We start from the raw sequence: 23,264 nt of genomic DNA on the forward strand, positions 1-23,264 counted from the left end.
TGTTTTATCAATACCAAAAACTAACTCACACATGAAACATAGTCAGTGTACATTATTGTTTCCTTCTACATATGAAAATAAAACATTATTTAGTAAATGAAGAACTCACCCCGGCATAAAACATTTTGTTCCAAAAGCGACTATTAAATTTTTCTGGATTCGCCTCTGAAAACAAAAATAATTAAAACTATTACTATTGACAGTGTGAAAAGAGTAATGTTAGCTTTGATCCACTCATATCATGGCACTAATAACATTAACAAGGCAGAAACAAGGATAATGACAAAGACATTTTAACTCTAATTATTGATTGATGAATGAAAAATAACAAGCCGAAATATATATCAGCTATATATTACAAGACAGCAGGAAAGCGTACAGAATCGGAGTTATTGCAGAAAGTTTTTTAAACAAGCAATTTCGTAAAACTCATCTTTTATTCAAAATCAATGAAATATGATATTTCATAATAGTATACTGCAATAACATTGTAAATTATATTAAAACTCTACACTCTTATCATGTAACCCTGTAAGTAGGGTCGTACCTCGGGACTCGTGGAACTCCAAGGCCACATGGGCATCAGCCCCAAGACTAAAGTAGTTATTGAAGACTTTAAGGGGAAGTTGGTCTGTCACACCCTCCTCTCCTTCTGATTCCGCCTCCGTATTTGGTCGTACGTCCACGTTCCATCGGTCGAGCTGCACAATCTGTCCCTCTTCTACATAACTAAGGAGCTTTGTGATAGGCTCATCCGCATACCCCTATGGAAATAACATTGTGTTTCATCTTAAAGTAAAGCCAAAATTAGCTCAAGCCAAGATACCACACTTCAAACATTTTGACAGATAGCCATTTATAATGTATGGCCATGCTAGGCTTTTTCACAAATAAGGAAATATCAGTCTTAGAAAGTTGTTGTTGCATACAAAATTGATTTTAAAAAAAAAAACACCCTCATATCCTGCATGTATATCATATGGATCAATGAGATATCCAATTATCAATGATGTATTAAATGAATTGCATATCAAAGCCATTCATAATACACAAATCTATTACTTAATCCTTATAGAGAGAGATGTTTGAATGAACCTGTTTTCAGGAGAGCAAATAGCTCAATTTACTAATTTTTATAACTCAACAAATTGAGGATGCCCAAATCTTCACCCAGTGGTATACATAAACTTACCCCTCCCCAATTGAGTGTCCGAGATAAGTCATTGCCTGTCCCCAGTGGCATGATCGCCACTGGGGGCGGGGGGTCCAGCCCCAGACTATCTATCACAGATAAGATCCAACCCACAGTGCCGTCACCTCCACATGCTAATATCCGCAGGTTAGGCACTTTTTTATACAGGTCAAGTCTGGAAAACAGCAATAGAAATCAATATGTTAAGACATTTTCTATACAGGTCCAGTCTGGAAAACAATAATAGAAAACAATACGTTAAGACATTTTTTACACAGGTCAAGTCTGAAAAACAAGAGGCCCAATGGGCCTTAATAATCATCTGACCGTTAATATAATATAAAGTAGAAATGAAATACACAGTAAGTTGCTTACAGAATGTAGAATATTTGATTGCTGTGACGTAGAAGAAAGGTCAAGGTCATTCACTGAACAAACTTGGTAGCCCTTTATCCCAACATGCTACAGACCCAATATCAGGTCTCTAGGGCTCTTAGTAATTGACAAGAAGTTATTTAAATATTCTAGGATTTTGAAGCCTGTGACCTTGCATAAAGGTCAAGGTTATTCATTTGAATAAACTTGGTAGCCCTTTATCCCAGCATGTCACAGGCCCAATATCAGATATCTAGGCCTCTTCGTTAATAACAAGAAGTCATTTAAAGATTTTAGCCTATCCGACCCCTGTGACCTTGAATGAAAGTCACAGTCATTACTTTAAACAAACTTGGTTACAGTCATTACTTTGAACAAACTTGGTCACAGTCATTACTTTGGCCAAACTTGGTTACAGTTATTACTTTGAACAAACTTGATCACAGTCATTACTTTGATCAAACTTGGACCTATTTATGCCAACATACTACAGGCCCAATATCAGGTCTCTAGGGCTCTTAGTAATTGAAAGGAAGTTGTTTAAAGATTTTACGTTTTTTGACCCCTGCGACCTTGAATGAAGGTCAAGGTTATTCATTTGAACAAACATGGTAATTCTTTATGCCAGTATGCTGCAGGTCAAATATGAGTACCCTGGGCCTTTCGGTTATTGTGAGTCATTTTAGCCTTTTTGACTCCTTTGACCTTTAATGAAAGTCAAGGCCATTCATTTGAACAATCTTGGTAGCCTACATGTCAGTATGCTGCAGGCCCAATATGAGTACCTTGGGCCTTTTGGTTATTGAGGAGAAGTTGTTTGAATGAAAGGTTTACATAGGCCAAACAAGACACAACCATGGACAAAGCATAATGACTATAAGTCATTTTTACCCTTCAGGTCAGATGACCTAGAAAATATAAAAGTAATAGGTTTTAGGAACTTTACTTTGGAAAAAAAATACTGACACTGCAGGTTCTATATGTCTAAAACAGTTTCACTAAATTCTGTCAATTTCTTGTCATTCTTACATGAGAAGAATAGTTTTAAAGACCTTTTTCCCCAATGGACTATATCCCCTTGATGTCATATAGTGTTTATGCAGCTCCGACATTCTACAAAAATACTGCGCCCAACTCGAGTCCTTTAATACTAGACATACATACCCCGGCTTGGGTCCACCCTGCGTTAAGTCAAACACCTGTCGAGGGTTGAGCCACCAGTTAAACTTGTGCATGATTTTTGCTCCCTGATTGCCACCACTCTTTGGGTTGATAAACACTAGTAAAGGCTTGAGGAGTGGCGAAGGGATGGGTTTTATGATAAAATGGCGATTGTCATCTTTGTTTTTCTTTTTCTTTACAGAAGATCGCCTTTTCTTCCGTAGGGATGATTTGAAAGAACCCTGAAAAATAAGTTGACAAGAAATTTGAAATTCAAAACAACTGGTTAATTATAGTTATATCTTTCATAATTAAGATAAAAAAATTCTGTGATATCCTTGTGGCATCAGGAGGTGGAGTAATGTGACAAGTGGGTGGAAGGGGGAGGACCCTTTTGTCGCTAATTCCGTATTTGCTTTTGATTATGACATCATGTGTTTGCGATTGTAACATTATACTTTACAGGGAAAACAACATGAGTTTCGCTCACAAAATAATGATGTCACAATGGATACCTACCCACAAAGGAGCTAACGCTGTAATATGCAAAATCAGGATACTTCACAAGAAGTTCCAATACTTGCTAAGGAAAAAGAAACTGTTCTTTGGTCATATGGGAGAGTGATTCAAGACAGCACACATCTCACAATAATTACGTGATATCAGCAATAAAAGCAGTTTAACCTGGTACTATAAGAGGCATCCAAAGAGCCAGAAGTGAAGCAAAAAGTGAAACAATTACTACCAATACATGTATATAGTTCAGGCAACACAGAACATCCCAAGAACAGAAAATATTTGGAGTGGAGAAATGATTCCTTAACAGCAATACAATGGAGAAAAGTGAAACTGATGCAGAACAGCCATGGGTTTGTAAGAGATTAAGTGTAACATCAGATTCATCATACTGTTGGACCAAAAAGAATGTTTCTTTTTGTATTTGTATCTATTAGATGTCTTTGCATGCAAGACTATTGCATCAGGCTTTCCATGTAGGGTATGCATTAATATAAGACGCCTGCGGGAGTCTTCTGATCACCCACTGGCTAACCATACCTGACTAGACATTTGCCTGGAACATCACAGTAGGTCGAGTTTGAAAGGGTCAACACTTATCTTGGTATTGATTCTAATGGACCCGCCAAACAGGGGACTTGACTCATCAACAACTGTACTTTGAAGACTTTGTTTTATCACGTAAATAGGAAATGCTCGTGACTGTGTTTTGTTTCAATGGACCTTACTATACAATATGTATATGTGTGTGTGGTTTTTGTAGCCATCTGATCAATATCTTCACAGGAAACAGACACCTTGTAATTGTGCAGTGTACTTTGGTGTTGAGGCAAACAACACCAAGCAAAAGGCCATTCATTAGCAGTTTGTATTATTGATACAAACAAAACAGTACTATAACGGCTAGGGCCTTCAATTCGAACAATACCCTGCAATTGATAATGAAGGAGTTTCATCACAAACAACTATCAAAAATAACTGTCACACAAAATGGAGTGAGAATAAATTTATAAAATAGCCTTGACTGTCTCCAAATTTGATTCTATATTACGTCACCATTTTTTTTAAATTTGAATTTTGTTTTCTTCAGAATATAATTATCGCGTGAAAAAAATGCTATTTGATATCTATGACCTTGACCTTTTTAGAATTAAACCATGGTCCTTTGATATGTGACCGTAATAATTAATCATATTCCTGTAACTTCCTGCCTGATTTAACTGTATCATCACAGAGTTTCGTAAAATCTTACTTTTACATCACTTAACCTTTAACCCAAGGCCAAGTATTATCGTTGTTTCAAAATCATATCATGAAAATGTATGGCTTGATCATGACCTTCAATTGTTTATGGTGCAGACAGATAGTAGACCTGTGTGTTCTTTATAGTTCATGCATTTACTCATGTTCATCAATACATAAGTACATGTACTGTGTACTACTTTTAATGAACACAGTCACATTACCAATGTTTACAAGTGGTAATTGGTACATGGACATTACTTGCCTTAAACCAGTATACAGAAACCTCAATTACTTCATACATCATTTACCAAAATTATGGTGAGCAGTAAGACAGTACTGAGACATGTATGTTTACAATGACTAGAAATCATATGTCCATCTGAAATAGTTCTGATTTCTTGTTTTAGCCACCATAACCCACATCTTAAGAATCTATCCTTGCAAATCTCTTAACATGATATTCAGTCTCTGGAAGAACCACTGTGTACCAAATCTCATTGAAATCAGATTAGGTTATGATTTTGACCTTTTTAGGGCAATGGTTACCTTGCTTTTTAATTTCTCAGGAAAAAAAAATGGAAGCCCCATCACACATCTATATACCATTAGCTATTATCACATGCAATTTTAAAATAGGCCGATTGGAGTTTGATTAAATCTCTGGAAACCAATTGTGGGTGGACAGACAGACAGATGGACAGGCAGACAGATGGACAGACAGACAGACAGATGGACAGACAAAGACAACAGAGACAAAGATAACAGAGACAACAGACAGACAAACAGACAGATAAACAGATACTGTAACTACAATAGGACTCCTCTATCCCAAATCCAAAGCCCTAATTATGAAATAAAACAATACTACTGCTAAATGCTATATGTTTAAAGAAAATAATCAATCAGCTGTGCTGGAATCTTTCGCCTGAAGTAAATTGATTACAATTAGACTTTCATCCCATCAATGATTTTTTATGTGAGATACTTTATATAGATCATGTACCACAATGGGCTGTCATTATAAACCGCAGAGTGTCAGATTTTATCTGACATCAAAATTCACTTTTATTCATGCAATGCTATATCAAGAGTAATGTTCTATATACAACTAATACTCCAAAATGATTTTTTATCTCAATAACATATACAGAAAACTCGATTATTTTGGTACCAGTACGCACTATTCTGTGCCCAGGAAACTGAATCATAGCTGATTTTTATTTGTTTCCATGGCAACATTAAACTAGGTGCTCCTGGGACGATGAATCTTCCAGCTAAACCATTACCTAGACAATTGGTAAAGAGGAATTTGTGATGTCAAAAATCTGCTCTATTAGAAATTTGTCTAATTTCTTGTTATCCCCAGGGTAGATCTAACTGTGAAACTCGAGATAAGCAATTTCATTTGGACACACTTGTGTGGAGTGACCTGTGGGAGTGGAATTGATGAGGCTCTACCTAGAGGTGACAGTGAAGTACATATATAAAACCACCATGCTGTCGGGTTTATTACTGTGCTGATGTTATGAATATATGACCATGGAAATCACACTAATATCTCACTGTGCTCCAGAGGAACACTGCTGTTTTGGTGTTTATCTGTATCTAGTGCATTACATATTAGGCAAATAATATCAGTAGCATGGTTACAATGGTTCAGTTACGTATCTGTACAAGTTTGAATTGTGCTTGTACTGTCATTATTTAACTAGATGCCTGTAAGACACATATGCCCCAGCATCCATTGATCAAATCAGAATGGTATGCCAGAGGAAAGGATGGAACAAGATAGATATGGCTAACAACATGTCCCCCTTCCATTTCATTAATTACTAGGGCACAACAAACATGTTAATAGATACGAAAACAATTAAATTTTTGGAAAGTTACAGCATAAAAATATCCAAAAAATGTCAAATTGATATTAGGGGAATACAATTACATTGGTACAAAAGTTCTCTTACTGCATCTGTAGGTTAATAAACCAATGAAATCTAAGTTCAGATAGGGGAAGGATATGGTAACAAGAAAGGTGGCCTTCATGTCAACAATGCATGACATTCAGGGCAACAGGGAACATTACATAGCAACAGGACTTCCACAGCAATGGGAGGGAGGTTTATAGGGACTTCCACAGCAATGGGAGGGAGGTTTATAGGGACTTCCACAGCAATGGGAGGGAGGTTTATAGGGACTTCCACAGCAATGGGAGGGAGGTTTATAGGGACTTCCACAGCAATGGGAGGGAGGTTTATAGGGACTTCCACAGCAATGGGAGGGAGGTTTATAGGGACTTCCACAGCAATGGGAGGGAGGTTTATAGGGACTTCCACAGCAATGAGAGGGAGGTTTATAGGGACTTCCACAGCAATGAGAGGGAGGTTTATAGGGACTTTCACAGCAATGGGAGGGAGGTTTATAGGGACTTCCCCAGCAATGGGAGGGAGGTTTATAGGGACTTCCACAGCAATGGGAGGAAGGTTTATAGGGACCTCCACAGCAATGGGAGGGAGGTTTATAGGGACTTCCACAGCAATGAGAGGGAGGTTTATAGGGACTTCCACAGCAATGGGAGGAAGGTTTATAGGGACTTCCACAGCAATGAGAGGGAGGTTAATAGGGACTTCCACAGCAATGGGAGGGAGGTTTATAGGGTAACATTGATAGGTATTTACGTGACAACAGAAAGCAGGCTTGCATGGCAATAAGAGAGGGGATCAGACTTAAGGACAATAGGAAAAGGGGCTTATAATAAACAATAAAAGAGGCTTACAAGGCATCAAGACAGGACTATAAGGCATACAGGACAACAGAAAGGGCTTAGATGGAAAAAGGGAGAGGTATAATTTGGTAACAGCAACAGGGCTGATAAGGAAACATGTGGGACTTACAGGATTAAAAGAGAGGGATTGGAGGGCAATAGGGAGGGTTTGTAGGTCAATTGGCAGTAAGTATAGCAAGTACAGTCCAAAAAAATGATTTCTATATATATATATACCAAGACTGGCCCAAATAATGTAGATATTTTGACATAAAAATGGTTCTTAGAGGCAAATGACTACCATATCATTCACCATTAACTGTTTAAAAAGCATTTTTAAATAGGTCCGGGTAAAAGCCAATATGACCAAAAAGCCTTACTTTCTTTGGCAGTTTGATGATCCATGATGGCGGTACAATGAGGGCTTGGTGAGGCCCTAGGGTACATTGTTCCTCAATCTGCTGCATCATAAAGCAGGAGACTTTGTTGTGGTACGCTGCCTTACACCACGAACAGCTGATGGCAATTATCTCCTACAATGTATAATGTAATTATCTCTCAACTCCTTGTGTTTAAACACTTGTAAAGTTTAACCTTTAACCTGTAAACATTCCCAACATTGTATCCCTACTCTGTAAGCCAGGTTTTGGTTGTATTTTTGTACATTCTAAACATCCCCCGGTTACACCATCTGTAGCCTCTGTAAACACTGCCAAAGTTGTATACCTACCTGATAAACAATGGCTTGTTTAAATCAGGGTTACAGCAGGTAATGATAAGGTGAGAAGGAATTTCTCTTATTACTGATCTCGTTTCTATTGTCTAAATTTATCTACCAAGTCCGGTTTGACCATCTCTACAGTACAGACAAGAGCCATGAGAGCCTGTAGAGATCACCTGATATATTCTGAAAATGATCAATAAACAAGAGGCCCAAAGGGCCTTAATGGTCATCTGACTACCTTGGCAATAGTAAAATTAATTATATATGGTGTCACTTTGTCAGGACCATGTCAGGATCATTTTCAATTTCTTTCAACAAATTTTATTTCAAACAAGAGGCCCAAGGGCCTTAACATATAGGAAATTAATTAGATATAGTGTCATGGTAGCCATCTTCAATTTGTGATCAACCAGAGATGTAACAATACTTTGTCGGGACCATGTCAGGATCATTTCATGCAAGTTTCAGCCAAATCGCACCGGTAGAACTTGATAAGAAGTTCAAAATGTGTTTTCAAGATGGCGGCTGTGGCAGCCATCTTGGATTTCAGATCAAACCGAAAAATAACAACACTTTATCAGGACCAAGTGAGGATCATTTCATGCAAGTTTCAACCAAATCGCACCGGTAAAACTTGATAAGAAGTTCGAAATATGTTTTCAAGATGGCGGCTGTGGCGGCCATCTTGGATTTCGGATCAACCCGAAAAATAACAACACTTTGTTAGGACCATATCAGGATCATTTCATGCAAGCTTCAGCCAAATCGCACCGGTAGAACTTGAGAAGAAGTTCAAAATGTGTTTTCAAGATGGCGGCTGTGGCGGCCATCTTTGGTTTCGGATCAACCCGAAAAATAACAACACTTTGTCAGGACCATGTCAGGATCATTTCATGCAAGTTTCAGTCAAATCGCACCAGTAGAACTTGAGAAGAAGTTCAAAATGTGTTTTCAAGATGGCGGCTCTGGTGGCCATCTTGGATTTCGGATCGACCCGAAAAATAACAACACATTGTCGGGACCATGTCAGGATCATTTCATGAAAGTTTCAGCTGAATCGCACCGGTAGAACTTGAGAAGAAATTCAAAATGTGTTACAAGATGGCGGCTGTGGTGGCCATCTTGGATTTCGGATTGACCCGAAAAATAGCGGCTGTCGCGGCCATCTTGGATTTCGGATCGACCCGAAAAGTAACAACACTTTGTCGGGACCATGTCAGGATCATTTCATGCAAGTTTCAGCCAAATCGCACCGGTAGAACTTGAGAAGAAGTTTAAAATGTGTTTTCAAGATGGCGGCTGCGGCGGCCATCTTGGATTTCGGATCGACCCGAAAAATAACAACACTTTGTTGGGACCATGTCAGGATCATTTCATGCAAGTTTCAGTCAAATCGCACAGGTAGAACTTGAGAAGAAGTTCAAAATGTGTTTTCAAGATGGCGGCTGTGGCCGCCATCTTGGATTTCGGATTGACCCGAAAAATAACAACACTTTGTCGGGACCATGTCAGGATCATTTCATGCAAGTTTCAGCCAAATTGCACCGGTAGAACTTGAGAAGAAGTTCAAAATGTGAAAAGTTAATGCACGGCGCACGGCGACGGACGAAACATGATGACTATAGGTCATCCTGACCCTTCGGGTCAGATGACCTAAAAATCAGATATCTTCGGAAAATGATCCATGAACGATCAAATTTGCTCCCCCCTATGGAACCTAACAAACAATACTATTTAATGAATTTATAGTAGATTATTGATCTTCCCAATAACTTAAATATATACTTCTTGTCCTGAGTCCCTCAGACCAATGGGGAAACCTCCAAAGTTATCATTTTTATATTTTCTATAACCCTAATTTTCTTTTCTAGTCTCAACTTTCGAAGAATGCTACAAATATAAACAGTATGAAAAATAAATATAAGTTACTTACTTTACTTTGGAAAGCAAATCGCTGTTGGAATGACTGCAAAATATATATTAAAAAAAAACATTATTTCAAAATCGAATCAATTCAAGCTTTCGTTTATTTAGTTCTTTGTTAGTAACTCTATAAAATGTATCTGTCTACATTGTTTACATGACTGTGTTAAGGCCCTACTGACTTAGTGTGACCTGATATTGCCTGATGACCAGACAGTGACCTGATATTGCCTGATGACCAGACAGTATTAATTAAGTCATGTCTGTGTAAAAGTTCCATGTTGGAGCAAATGTTCGAGTATACACAATACAAACTGTAAAGTTACATGTGGCACCACACATAGTTTGCATTGGTTGACAGCATGCAAGTTTGAAAGTAGCAAGTGCTAGCTACCAGGTAATATGTCACAGTTTGATGGTTTTCTCTCCAGGTATTCAATCTTTTCTGTACCTCTAAAATCTGGCAAATCCTTAAGTGGCACATACGGATAACAGGTCATCACACAAAATCAAACTAGAAAAATAATCAATAAATATTCTCAAACAACATTTTACATAATATCTGTAATTACACCCAATGACGTTTGTAGAAGATTACCTTGCCGCATTGTTTACATTTGCCCTCCTGACGACGTCTGTGGACCCAATGGTGACGCATAGAAGTTTGCTGAAAAAACACAGAGAGACATAAAACCTATTGCCACGTTAAGTAATTATCGTCAACAGTAGTAAAACCAACTCTTTAATATTTGATAAGAAGCTGGAGAAATTCAATCATATCCGATATATAAAACAGTCTTAAAGACCTTGATATTTGATAAGGCAAACAACAAGTATAGCTGCATCAATAGTTTTGATTATTTGGTTAAATTCCTCCTACATCTATACTTTGTCTTTATATAGTCTTTTTCTTATTATTACTCAAAGAATACCAGGACTTCAAATAAATTATCTTGGTCATCAAGAGGGAATAGCCTGTAGCAGGTAACAGATCTTATAAGGACCTATGGCACTGGGAGACACCTGATCACATGTCCAACTCAGAGGCCACAGGGAGACACTGTCTCACTCAGTTAAATAGACACAGAACCTTGGGTACACTTCTGCATTGTGTCTCATTACAATTACAAATGCATTCTACAATAGACACAGAGTCTTGGGTAAATGGTGACACCTGTTATTGAGTCTCATCATAAACAAAGTCAAAGACAGACACAGGACCTTGAGTAAATGGAGACATCTGTTATAAGTCTCATCATAAACACAGTCAAAGACAGACACAGCACCTTGGGTAAATGGAGACACCTGTTATTAAGTCTCATCATAAACACAGTCAAAGACAGACACAGGACCTTGGGTAAATGAAGACACCTGTTATTAAGTCTCATCATAAACACAGTCAAAGACAGACACAGGACCTTGGGTACACTTCTGTATTGTGTCTCATTACAATTACAAATGCATTCTACAATAGACACAGAATCTTGGGTAAATGGAGACACCTGTTATTGAGTTTCATCATAAACAAAGTCAAAGACAGACACAGGACCTTGAGTAAATGGAGACATCTGTTATAAGTCTCATCATAAACACAGTCAAAGCCAGACACAGGACCTTGAGTAAATGGAGACATCTGTTATTAAGTCTCATCATAAACATAGTCAAAGATAGACACAGGACTTTGGGTGATGGAGACACCTCTTATTGAGTCTCATCATTAACACATTCAAAGACAGACACAGGACCTTGAGTAAATGGAGACATCTATTATTGAGTCTCATCATAAACACAGTCAAAGATAGACACAGGACTTTGGGTAAATGGAGACACCTGTTATTAAGTCTCATCATTAACACATTCAGAGACAGACACAGGACCTTGGGTGATGGAGACACCTGTTATTAAGTCTCATCATTAACACATTCAGAGACAGACACAGGACCTTGGGTGATGGAGACACCTGTTTGCGTATTTCTTACACAGACTCCAAAGCAGCCATAGGGCCTGAATACTGGTTGTCTTACTCCATCTAAAATCAAGAGACAATTTTATCCATGGATGCCGCAAGTCATTTGAGGTCAATGATCCATACAAAACTCCCCGGTTTCTCATTACTTGTGTCCAGCTAGAAGAACCTACCCTACAATCTTGACAATTATTGTGACACCCAGACGAAGGTCCGTGGTGGCTGGTCGTCATAACGGTAAGATTTGATGACACCCTACGGCGCTGACTTCACAAGTTCGGTGATGTAAACACAAACCTACAGGGAAGTCCTAATCACATTCACTTGACATTTCAGGTCGTACTGATCAGCTGGGACTAGGATAGATTGCTCACTTCGTAACTCTACGTTTCCTTCCACCCAAAGGTCACTGGACTCACCTCTCTGTAATTCCTCAGTCCTGCTTCACGGAATGTTGGTTTGCATCGGAGATTTTTCTATCAAGTAAAGGAGGTGTTGGCATTTAAATGACAAATTAATCATTACATTTATCAGGAATGGTTCCTACTTCATTTAATGATAGTTATCAATCAGATTGTAACAGGTTATTAATCTATGTAATCTTTGTAATCTATTAGTATATCAATGAAGAAATCCACATCCTGTTGGCTGAACACTTGGTTATAGCAACATAGGTCTATAACAATTATCACTTACAATGAATTAATAGGAATTGAAAGAATTTTCAATTCTGTGACAAGTATTCCATCATTTACACATACAAATGTATTTGCCTAGTCTATACATGTATCTAGTTTTCTTTGGTCAAGTGTAATGTTTTAATTTACTATGACACAAGATCTGAGATAGGTCACAGTGACCTGCATATATATATACGTATGCCACTAGTTCTCCACCTCTAGGTTATCAGTTCAAAAGCCACATATATATATACACTATTTCTTTGTGGAAATGACTGTAGAGCTAATGTAGTAGACCTATTATCAGTCTTCATTTTCCTCTTTTATATATATTTATCACATAATCCACCTGATATCCGGTGATTTCGCTTGTGTAATATTTTTGCATATGTCATTAGTGTAATATGACCCTAAGCGATTTTCATTGGCTGGAAATTCCTTAAGACGTCAGACAGAAATAACAAAATGACGGCAGGAAAAATGATGTGACATCTGAATTACGAGGCTGGCGAGACAAAATGGCGGCATTTGCTGGATTTTCAGAATACATTTTGACGTGAAATTCTTTGTTATGTAGGTATTTGAAGTTATGTGATAAAAAGTATCTTAAATTTGTGTTCATTTCATATGAGATTTTATGAAACTCGTCTTGAAGTTTTAACTCTTGCTGCGATGGCTCGCAAAAATAAAAACTTCTTAGACTCGTTTCATAAAATCTCATGTGAAATGAACACTCATGTAAGATCATATATATATATATTTTTCTTTAATCAGCATTTTTTACCATTTATATAAGGTAAGCATGTGTTGGGTACTCATTAATAATCCTGAATTAGCGAAACACTACCAACTAAACACTACACAGTAAAACACATTTACAAAGACATCCTTACAACAAGTTTCTGGTTATAATTTAGTAATTGTCTTTCCCAATCATGTTTCCTATAAGATGTCTGGGATTTGTATATATAACAAACAATTGCTTTCAATGATGTGATTTCATTGGTCCACAGAGATTTGTTATACCGTATTTAACCCTATAGGCGCCCATGTCCCTATAAGCGCCCCTCACCATTTTGTGGCCTCAATTTTAATTGCCTGGGCATATAAATATAAGACCAAAACTTATTAAAACTGTATTGTTTTGCAGTAATTTCATCTTATTAAGCAACTTTTCATATTTTTAAATGCCCTGGGCGTTTACTGGGTGGAATACGGTAACTACATGTGTTTTACTGTTGTTTGAATTTAGCCAAACTGTCTATATACAACCCAATCTTACCTTTTCCAGAATGCCTATACATGCTGTGTGTGCAACAATTTTACATGCAACACACTTTCGTCTTGGTCCAGTCCTCTGGAATGAAAAAAAAAAGATATTGTGATGGTCACCACCATATAAAACCAGCATAAGTACCTATGAGAATTATAGAAACAAAACCAAGAAACATCTTATATAAAAAAAACCACCTGTTACTACTACTTTGAGATGATGGGTATATTTCAGTAGTACTTTGTTACATAGTATATTCTTGGATACTTTTTGATGGTTTTAAGCTTTAAAAGAATGCTCAAAACTTAAATATGTACAATTAGTATAGAGGCCAAGGGGAACCTATAAACATAAAAGACTGATTCAGTATAATGTTTTCTGAGAAATGCACAGAAAGAAATTTAACCTTGTAGACTGTAAAATAAAGGTGCTCACCATACAGTCGGGTTCCATAGCATAGCAATAGTCTCCTGAGGCGTTGGTCTCCACCCACAAGTGGTCACTATTGATGGCCTGGTCCTACAACATAATATGGTTATATATTACAGGTTGTATTTCCCTTGCTTAGATGGCCCTTGCACAATTAAAGAGCAATATATTCTAGGCTTCATAGTTATAAAATGACAGGCATGACAAGCTTTTTCTATAATTAAGGACAAAGGTCAAATGTAAGTAACAGTGACCTACTTCGTATGTGACACACAAGCTCACCTAGAGTTGGACCCATATACCAAGTATGGAGGTTTCAGTATCTTATATGTAGGAGATATGTAGCCTGGACAAGCTGGGTTTTGTTTTGATTTTTTGTTTCTAATATTGAGGTCAAAGATCAAAATATAGGTCACAGTGACCTGATTACACACTGTTTCACATATGTGTACTCATTTTCCAATTATGGAGTTCTAGGAAATACAGTAGCCTGCCTAAGAAACTGTCTATTAAGGAACAAAGCAAAATGGACTGTTCTGTCACCAAGTATAAATGTCAAATTGAGTTGAATTGACCATTTTAGACTCGTGAAAGTGTGGTCCTAATTAGCAGGTGTACTTTATTCAGAGGTGGTCGCTAAGACAGTTTTTACAATATGTGTATCTGACAATGAAATGTCATTGATTAGTTGTCTCCCCATAAAAAGCCGTACAACTGTTTTTTTTAATACTAACAACATATACATCAAGCCCATTACAGTACTCAAGGTCATTTGGTAACCAAGGAATCATTATAAAGATGTTTTGATTACATTGGTAACCTTTAATTGAGGTTCAGTCTATGTAAAGTGATATACGGTTTTCGTTTTAAGTTCACTTTTGTAAGTTACAAGGGAGATATCCTCTTTACTAGCCCCGTCCCGACGGATGTAAACATAGTTCTATGTAGTGTGAAGGTATGTATGCATGTTTTTTGTCGTACCATGTACTTTTATTTGTAATGGGTAAATGACCTTGAATAAATCACTGTTAAATGTGTATGTATTAGATAGGCGGCCAGTAAAACCTCTACCATAGAATTCCCTACCCATTTCATCACCATATAGACGAGTGAATCAATCAGCGGGTTATATGGCAGGATATAGGAGATTTACATAACGTGTGGTAGTTGTCGCCTCCATAATGACATTGGATTGTAGAACACATTTCCACATTAAGACCATTGTGGCAACAAAGAGGAAAATGCGATAAAAGTAAAGGGCATTAGACAGCATTACTTATACAGTCACAAACGTTGATACGACACTCTGGCCGTCACAAACTCCTTCTCACCATCAACAAGCTGACAGATGTGTTTGTCGTCAGAGAGAAAATCACATGTATTACAAACTGTTAATGTGAATGTCTTATATCAAATGATACCTTCAAACAGGCATCAACTGATCCCTATATCAAACTAGAACTGTCGCCAGAGTGGACAAATAATATCTCACAATTCCCAAATTTAGTAATAACTCCATTAATAGGAGACATATAGTTTACTCAACTCCCCTTTATGTCAGAGATCTGTGTACTAAATTTTATCAAAATCTGTCAAGTAGTTTAGGAGGAGTTCGCCGGACAAAGTTGTGTCTACATACAAACAGACGGACGGACGGACGGACGGACGGACAGCCGATTCCAGTATACCGCCCTTAACTTTGTTCAAAGGGATGTAATGATACCTTCAAAAGGACATCAACTGATCCCTAAACCTTCAAAAAGACATCAACTGATCCTTATATCTTCAAAAAGACATCAACTGATCCCTAAACCTTCAAAAAGACATCAACTGATCCCTATACCTTCAAAAAGACATCAACTGATCCCTATACCTTCAAAAAGACATCAACTGATCCCTAAACCTTCAAAAAGACATCAACTGATCCCTATATCTTCAAAAAGACATCAACTGATCCCTAAACCTTCAAAAAGACATCAACTGATCCCTATACCTTCAAAAAGACATCAACTGATCCCTACACCTTCGAAAGACATCAACTGATCCCTTTACCTTCAAAAGACATCACCTGATCCCTGTATCAAATAATACCTTCAAACAAGCCTCAAGATATCTTAACTCCCTAGGGAAACTAATGCTATATGCTCGCTGTCTTTTTAAAGTATAATTATAATTTGTTGCCTATTATCCCGTCCCGGAGCTATTTGTTCAATGTTTTCATCATATTGTGTGCTAACATCCCCTGGGAAATAAGGACACCATTACCGAGTCAGAAGCCCCGTCGTTTGTACTTTTAATTGCAGGTCATTATTAAGGTCCTTATGAGTATTTACTTTGATGTGAAATTAAGCTTCAAAGCCACATGTAACATCAGAAAAGGCGAATATTGCAATTAACACGAATCCCTCTGTGATTCAACAGTGACCTATTTACAACAGAAGACAACAAGAACTATTCTTAGTTTTAGTTTAGTTTTGATAATTTTAAATTGTCAGGATTTAGCAATTGATGGAAAACAAGAGTTCAAGAAAAGGAATATAACACAGATCTAAGTTGGGTCAGTATACCTGGTAACAGATCTAAGCTAGGTCAGTATACCTGGTAACAGATCTAAGCTAGGTCAGTATACCTGGTAACAGATCTAAGCTAGGTCAGTATACCTGGTAACAGATCTAAGCTAGGTCAGTATACCTGGTAACTGTCAGGTATCAATACTAGTGGCTTGAGGATTACTGATTAACAAATCAGATTCAAAATTCATCATATCTTACAAGAAACCTAGGGGTAACTAAAACTACCCTACCTCGTCGTCTATGGTCAATCAGGGATCCAATGACAAATATTAGATTTGGCAAAGAACTGGAAAGAACTTAGAAATTAATGAAAACAGTTACGACAAAATTCAACAATAAAAATTCATAATGTATTTTATGTATACTGTGTATCTTTCATTAACTTATAATCAAAATCCAGTCAGAAATAACTATAGACATCATAGGGTACCTAAACAAAAGAAATTTGAGAAGTTAGAGCATTACATATGTATAAAGAACACTTGACAAAGATATATCTGAAATGACCAGCTGCTAGCTAAATTCAATATACACCACTGTAGGGACCAACTGTGGCCCACACAAATAATGTTATTAAGACTAATGAATTATAGGTTTTGTAAATACCTTTTGTAATGCTTTACCTCGACCAACAGGTACAACAACCTTGTACAATCACCTGGGCCATCTGGGATGGGACATTTGATACAAGTATTGATTGTGCTGTGTGTCTGAGAGCACAGGCATTTATGCTTTTAGTTTGTGATAACTTAATAATGCGATAACAATTAGAATCTCGATTTTTCAGTGATTATCCCACGCCCAACAGATTCTGTTTAGTTTGTATAGATTCTAGGCCTTCTGACGCACTAGGTCCTTCTAAAGTCTTAACAGCTTGTTCACTATATCATTTCCACTATGCGATTAATTTGTATTGATCATCGACCAATAATTGATTCGATTATGTAACATGCCTATATACTGTTATTTGATTGTCAGCGATCTGATGTTCTGAGCTTAATTTATTGAATCTTGGGGGTTGGTAGAGTGTTTTATTAGCGTTAGTAGCGGTACAAACCTAAAAATAGCACTCAGCATTATATAACTCTATCTTACATCCATAAATAGCACTGGTCATAAAAAGAGCATCAAAATACACCCCAAAATAGAACATTTTCAATCTATATTATCCTAAAATAGAACATTCTTAATTGAGTATCAGAATGAATATTCATATACAATGTTACGAGTTCTTTTTCATCCAGACAAATGAAATAAAAGTGATACTATCTTATATGTAGAAATAGCTCCTCAGATAATACTGGCAGATTTAATATTGAAAGGAGTGCTATCCAACACAGAACGTGTTGCCGTACCCAGAAACTTGAGAATATTGTAATACAACTTACAAGTACTGACAGATTTGCTTACTTTCAATCTGAAACAATAAAAGTAGGTCACTATGACAATCATAGTAGGTGAAGGTCATATAATGAACCTTGGTAATAAGCCCTCCCCTAGAATATTTTTTGCATATTTTAATCTGTTAGACCTCTCATGACAATTTGGATGATGATTGTCTGATGTACTTGTTATACATAATGACAGAAGAACCTCTGGACTAGAAAACTAGAATGGAGCATTCAATTTGGTCAGTTTGTGTTAACTGCCCAGGGAAACACACAATCGCCTAAGATACGGTGCTTAGACTACCCAAAAGATCTGAAATACTTAATTGCTCCATTGAAATGATTGTCCACTGGGAGATACAATTTGACTATAAGTCATAGCAGACAGAAGATTTGGCACATTTTTAGAGTGGCACAGAGATATTTAGGGTCATAAACAAGGGAGATGCAAGGCTTTTATTTCTGCCCTTCATGTGTCCTCACTGGTCTTGTCAAAAGACACTTAGCAAGTCAGTACTGGGTGACAATTAAATTTGAATACCCAGGGTGTTTCTCTGTTGTTGAAACTGCTTGTGTAAGCACAGCTCCAACTGTATTTTCTATAGTGTCAAATCTATATGCAACAAATGCCACAAAAAAAACTATGAACTACTTTTATAAGGAGATATATTATTACCTTTAAAAATTTGAAATATTTTTTTCAATCGCACAATTGGCTTTTTGACACTTCTAACCAATCAATCTTCCATTTTATGTTAGCCTGGTCCTTTTCCCATCACTTCTCTATTATAACGAGCCCCTAAGCAGTCACTAGGTCCATGATCCAAAGGTTTATATAAATGTTGTAACATACAAGCTCTTTACCTGCCAGTCCACGGTGTCGCGTAGCTCTCGGCGACGGTATCCATGCTCGGCATGGGTGGGATGTAAATAATTGGCTGCATGGTTCAATGCATTTTTGGAAATAGCTTTCCTAGAAGATAGAAAGATAAAGACAATAATTAGCTTAGCAAACAAAGCATACCTGTGAATATTCACACGAAAATCATTTTTATCATCAAGTGCTTTGCCCTTTAGGGAGGCAAACTTTCATTAACAATTAAAATGGCGTGGCCTATGGGAAGAAACGCTCTATTTCTTACCATTCTTACAATGTATATTGTAGTTGTATATGAAATATTGATGCCAGTACACATGTTTATTAACCTCAGACAGATATACAGGCGGCTTCCAATAAGTCATAGTTTGGCTTATGGCAGCTTTATGTTGAGGTATGAAATAGTAGATGTCCAAATGTCAGAGGATCATCAGCATAGTTTTTATGTTCGGCTTCTAGCAATGTACTGTAATTGGACAATTTGAAGCGGTAGCGATATATTTTTGCGAATTACGTCATGTAGAAAGCCACGATTGTGTTGAAGGTTTCTGCACTCAGTGAGCCAGATTCGTTGCTATATTTCAAACACAATGTAACAATGGTGCTAATAGATTAAGCAATTAAGTGTGCTATGTTAAGCACATTCATAGTATTATGAAGCTACATGAAGCTTACACTTACATATTGAACAATTTCTTTAACCTGTATTCCATCTATATGACTACTGTCATCTACTGGAGTAACCGATTTATAAGACAAAAACTAAGAGATCAATATATTTAAACCCCATATGCATCACAAAAAGAAAAAGAAAAAAAAAGATGAAGAATGGTTCACAGAGAAAGTCTATGGAGAATAAGTTTTAACACCAACAGGAGTGATACTATATCTTTCCATTTGGCTATGTCGAAAAACCATTAAACAGCACTTAGATAGAATATTGGAAACTGTGTCTGGCTGGTGGCACGGAGGTCATTTTCTATAGTGTAATAATACCGTATGGGCCCCCATCTCATTAGCTATGATAGCACTAGGCTATATACTTTATGGCCAATTATACATAATATCTATAATATGTTACTGGATATAGATCATGGGATGACAGGCTCTAATACACCTCTCGGCCACAGCAAATCACTCATCTATCGATTTATCTCATTACCACATATAAATTTTATGTAGGTCCCAAGTATCAATGACCCACCATAGACTCACAATACACCTGTGTATTCTCATATACTCTCCATTTCATAACATATATAATTTAAATACATTTTATTCATGCAAAATGCTATCTGACTGGAAATTTAAAACCAAGTATTATTTACAAGACATTTTAATACTTTATTGCCCTTGATAATTTTTTTTTACTTTCATTTTTTTATTACATTGTATTGTTGACCGATAGATATGAAATTCCTGAGAAAAAATCACCAACATCCAGTCAATATTTGTTATATTTGAAATCTGTCAAATGCTAACTCATTCACCCCTACAATTCTAAAATGGACTAATCCAGCTTTGGACTAGAAGAATCTAAATGTGTCTTCAGGGGTGAATGCCTTAAAAGTCTAATCATGACCAGATCTGTTATGAATGAGTGGTATTATTACACTTGAGAAATCAATGTCAAGATTTGAACACTTGCACTCCCCTTGTGGTCATTTTGTACATGCAGTATAAAGGTATTGGAAATTAGGTAGACAGACAAAAAACTTCTCTCAGCCACCTGCAATGGCCTCTAAGTTGATAAAAACTGAAGTATTGGTATATCACAGGCCATCTCTCTTATGGCATCCTACCACCTTTTACACTCAGTGATAATTAGATTGTTAGTTATATCCTGTCTCATTCTCAGAATTTTCATAGATAGACTGGAAAATTATTTATGATATCAGAGAGATGACTAGCACGACCAGCACATCTCATATGAATGTAACATTAGAAACCTTTTGCTCAAGGACAAATACAAGTGTAGACAGGAATTCTAGTATAAAACTCTACACATATATCCCAATATATAGGAGAGTATAGGAGATTCTAACCTTTGGACAGAAGACAATCGTCATGCATCTCCGTTTCATTAGTGTGGGGAGTCTAAAAGCTTTTTTAGATACCATTTATTATTTCTGAAAACCAAATTAAGATGACATTTTTCCTTATTGACGATGGTGCAGCTTGGTCGATGAGAAGTAGCTGACATTTAGGCTACTAAGCGTATATTGTGTTGAACCTGTTGACACTAGTTTACATGCAGCCTGCCTAAAAGCCCTGTTTATGTACCCAAGTAATCTGTCTCTAGCACACACACTCACTCCTTCTTCATTGCACAAAAGTAAAACCCATTTGGATCCTAAATTGACTTTGGTCAATCTTCCTAAGATTGCTCCGGAAGGAAATTTCCAAATAATCCAATAGAGAAACGAAATTCCGTTAATTAATTCTCTGTCATTCTTGTCACCATGTTCAATATCCATATTGACACTACAGCCAATTCCCTCCTAATCTCAGAGCATTCTGAATTAAGCAAATAAAACTACATTCAATGTGACATTTCCTCTACTAGGACAAGCTAGGCTGGTACCTTGTGCGTCAGCTGCTGGGTCGGGCACTGGTACCAAATGTGACAAAATCTCTACTGGGGTGACATCGGTACCCTTCTAGTGACTGGTGACACTAGTCTCCCCAACCATTTACTGAGTTGTCACATGTTTTAGCAGTATGAGATTTCTCTGTCAACCCCTAGGGTATGACAGATTGCATTTGCTAGCCTTTTGAACCAGAAGTTCCGACAAAACAATTACGTGACGTCATGGATTCATGCAGCGTAACACTGAGGTGTACTATGAATGGCTTCATAAATATTGATGTGCAGTCGACCGGTCCATGAAAATGCTTCCGTTGAGGCTACTACATTTTGTATTTCCTTCTTTTTCTTTGCATGTTGGTGAAAATAATTATTCTATACAATAATTGTATACAACTCGACAACAGAGGATTGTGATTTTATTGTCCCCCTCCCCCCCCCCCAATTAAGGTAATAAAAAATAATATTATTCCATAGGGACCTTTCCTCTACTTGGACAACATCGGTAGCAAAACCTTACCTTTTCTCCATGCGACTGATACTAGTACAAAATATTTTGACAATTCCTCTACTGGGAGGCAATAGTACAGTGTATTTTTTTTCTAGTGGAGCAATAATATACCAGTTACCGAGGGTGACAATTCTGCCTTAAATTCTGTTATTCAAAGAAAATCAATGAACCTATACACCCCATTACTTGTTTATTTCATTTAATGCTCTTATTCTACATATCTAGATTTTATTGTGAACTTAAAGGGACATGAACCTTAAATAAGTTGTTCTGTATGCTTAGATATGGTTTTCAGATGTTCATTGAATATTTTAATACAATGATTGGTTATCTAAAACGAAAGGAAAACGTGGGGAATACCTATCTCAAAAATGATAAAAATAGACCGTCATATTCTATTTTTGGAACACAAAACGAAAGCTGGCCGAAAGCGAGGTTATAATAAACAACAAACTTGCTGACATGACAAGGAATATTTGTTTTCCACATTTTAAGATTATTTTCTAATTTACGATGGTCGACAAATAAAGTTTAAGCTATACTTGTTATAAAACAATTTGTATTTAGCATAAGAATGATTAGTCAAAAGTCAAACGAGACTTTTCATTCGACATGGCACCGCGAAGTGAGGTTCCTGACTTATTGCACATATGTACATCACGCAAGTATAAAGTGGGGAGTAGCCCCGTCTTTTGCATTTCAGCGATCCATTTATATTTACCTACTTTCCAAATCGCGCACGTAACTGACTCTTGACGTACACTGTTTTCTATCAGAATTCATTTGTGTCGCTTCACCCACGTTTTTGACCCAACATTTTGTTTACATTTGTGCAGTGCATTGTGGGAGGTCACTAAAGTTCAACACCACTATACTATCATTGCAAAATTCGACCGGGTCGGTTCAAAATACAGAAAGATGGAATTTCCATTATAATTATTTTATTTGACACATTTGATCAATAACTGATATATATTGCTTAGTAAGGTATCTGACACGTCTTAAATATGTATTTTACTCAAATTTACATGTTTTATTTAGGTTCATGTCCCTTTAAAGAAGACAGATCCATGATAAAGCCTG

General features: G+C 36.9%; 1 protein-coding gene across 5 annotated transcripts in view; it reads right to left on the reverse strand.

Moving 5' to 3' along the window:
• Positions 1-23,264, reverse strand: part of LOC138328513 (diacylglycerol kinase zeta-like) — a 101,911-nt gene that overhangs the window by 21,947 nt on the left and 56,700 nt on the right. For all 5 annotated transcript variants that reach the window (XM_069275385.1, XM_069275375.1, XM_069275367.1 and 2 more), the window contains 11 exons: positions 19,071-19,179; positions 14,252-14,335; positions 13,826-13,900; positions 12,283-12,339; positions 10,496-10,564; positions 9,908-9,940; positions 7,631-7,783; positions 2,732-2,970; positions 1,193-1,367; positions 548-764; positions 110-165 (listed from right to left, as the gene is read on the reverse strand). In XM_069275385.1, coding sequence (XP_069131486.1) covers positions 110-165; positions 548-764; positions 1,193-1,367; positions 2,732-2,970; positions 7,631-7,783; positions 9,908-9,940; positions 10,496-10,564; positions 12,283-12,339; positions 13,826-13,900; positions 14,252-14,335; positions 19,071-19,179 — 1,267 coding nt within the window. The remainder of the gene's footprint in view (positions 1-109; positions 166-547; positions 765-1,192; positions 1,368-2,731; positions 2,971-7,630; positions 7,784-9,907; positions 9,941-10,495; positions 10,565-12,282; positions 12,340-13,825; positions 13,901-14,251; positions 14,336-19,070; positions 19,180-23,264) is intronic.

This window comes from Argopecten irradians, chromosome 1 (genome assembly GCF_041381155.1).
Source record: "Argopecten irradians isolate NY chromosome 1, Ai_NY, whole genome shotgun sequence".
Taxonomy (NCBI): Eukaryota; Metazoa; Mollusca; class Bivalvia; order Pectinida; family Pectinidae; genus Argopecten; species Argopecten irradians.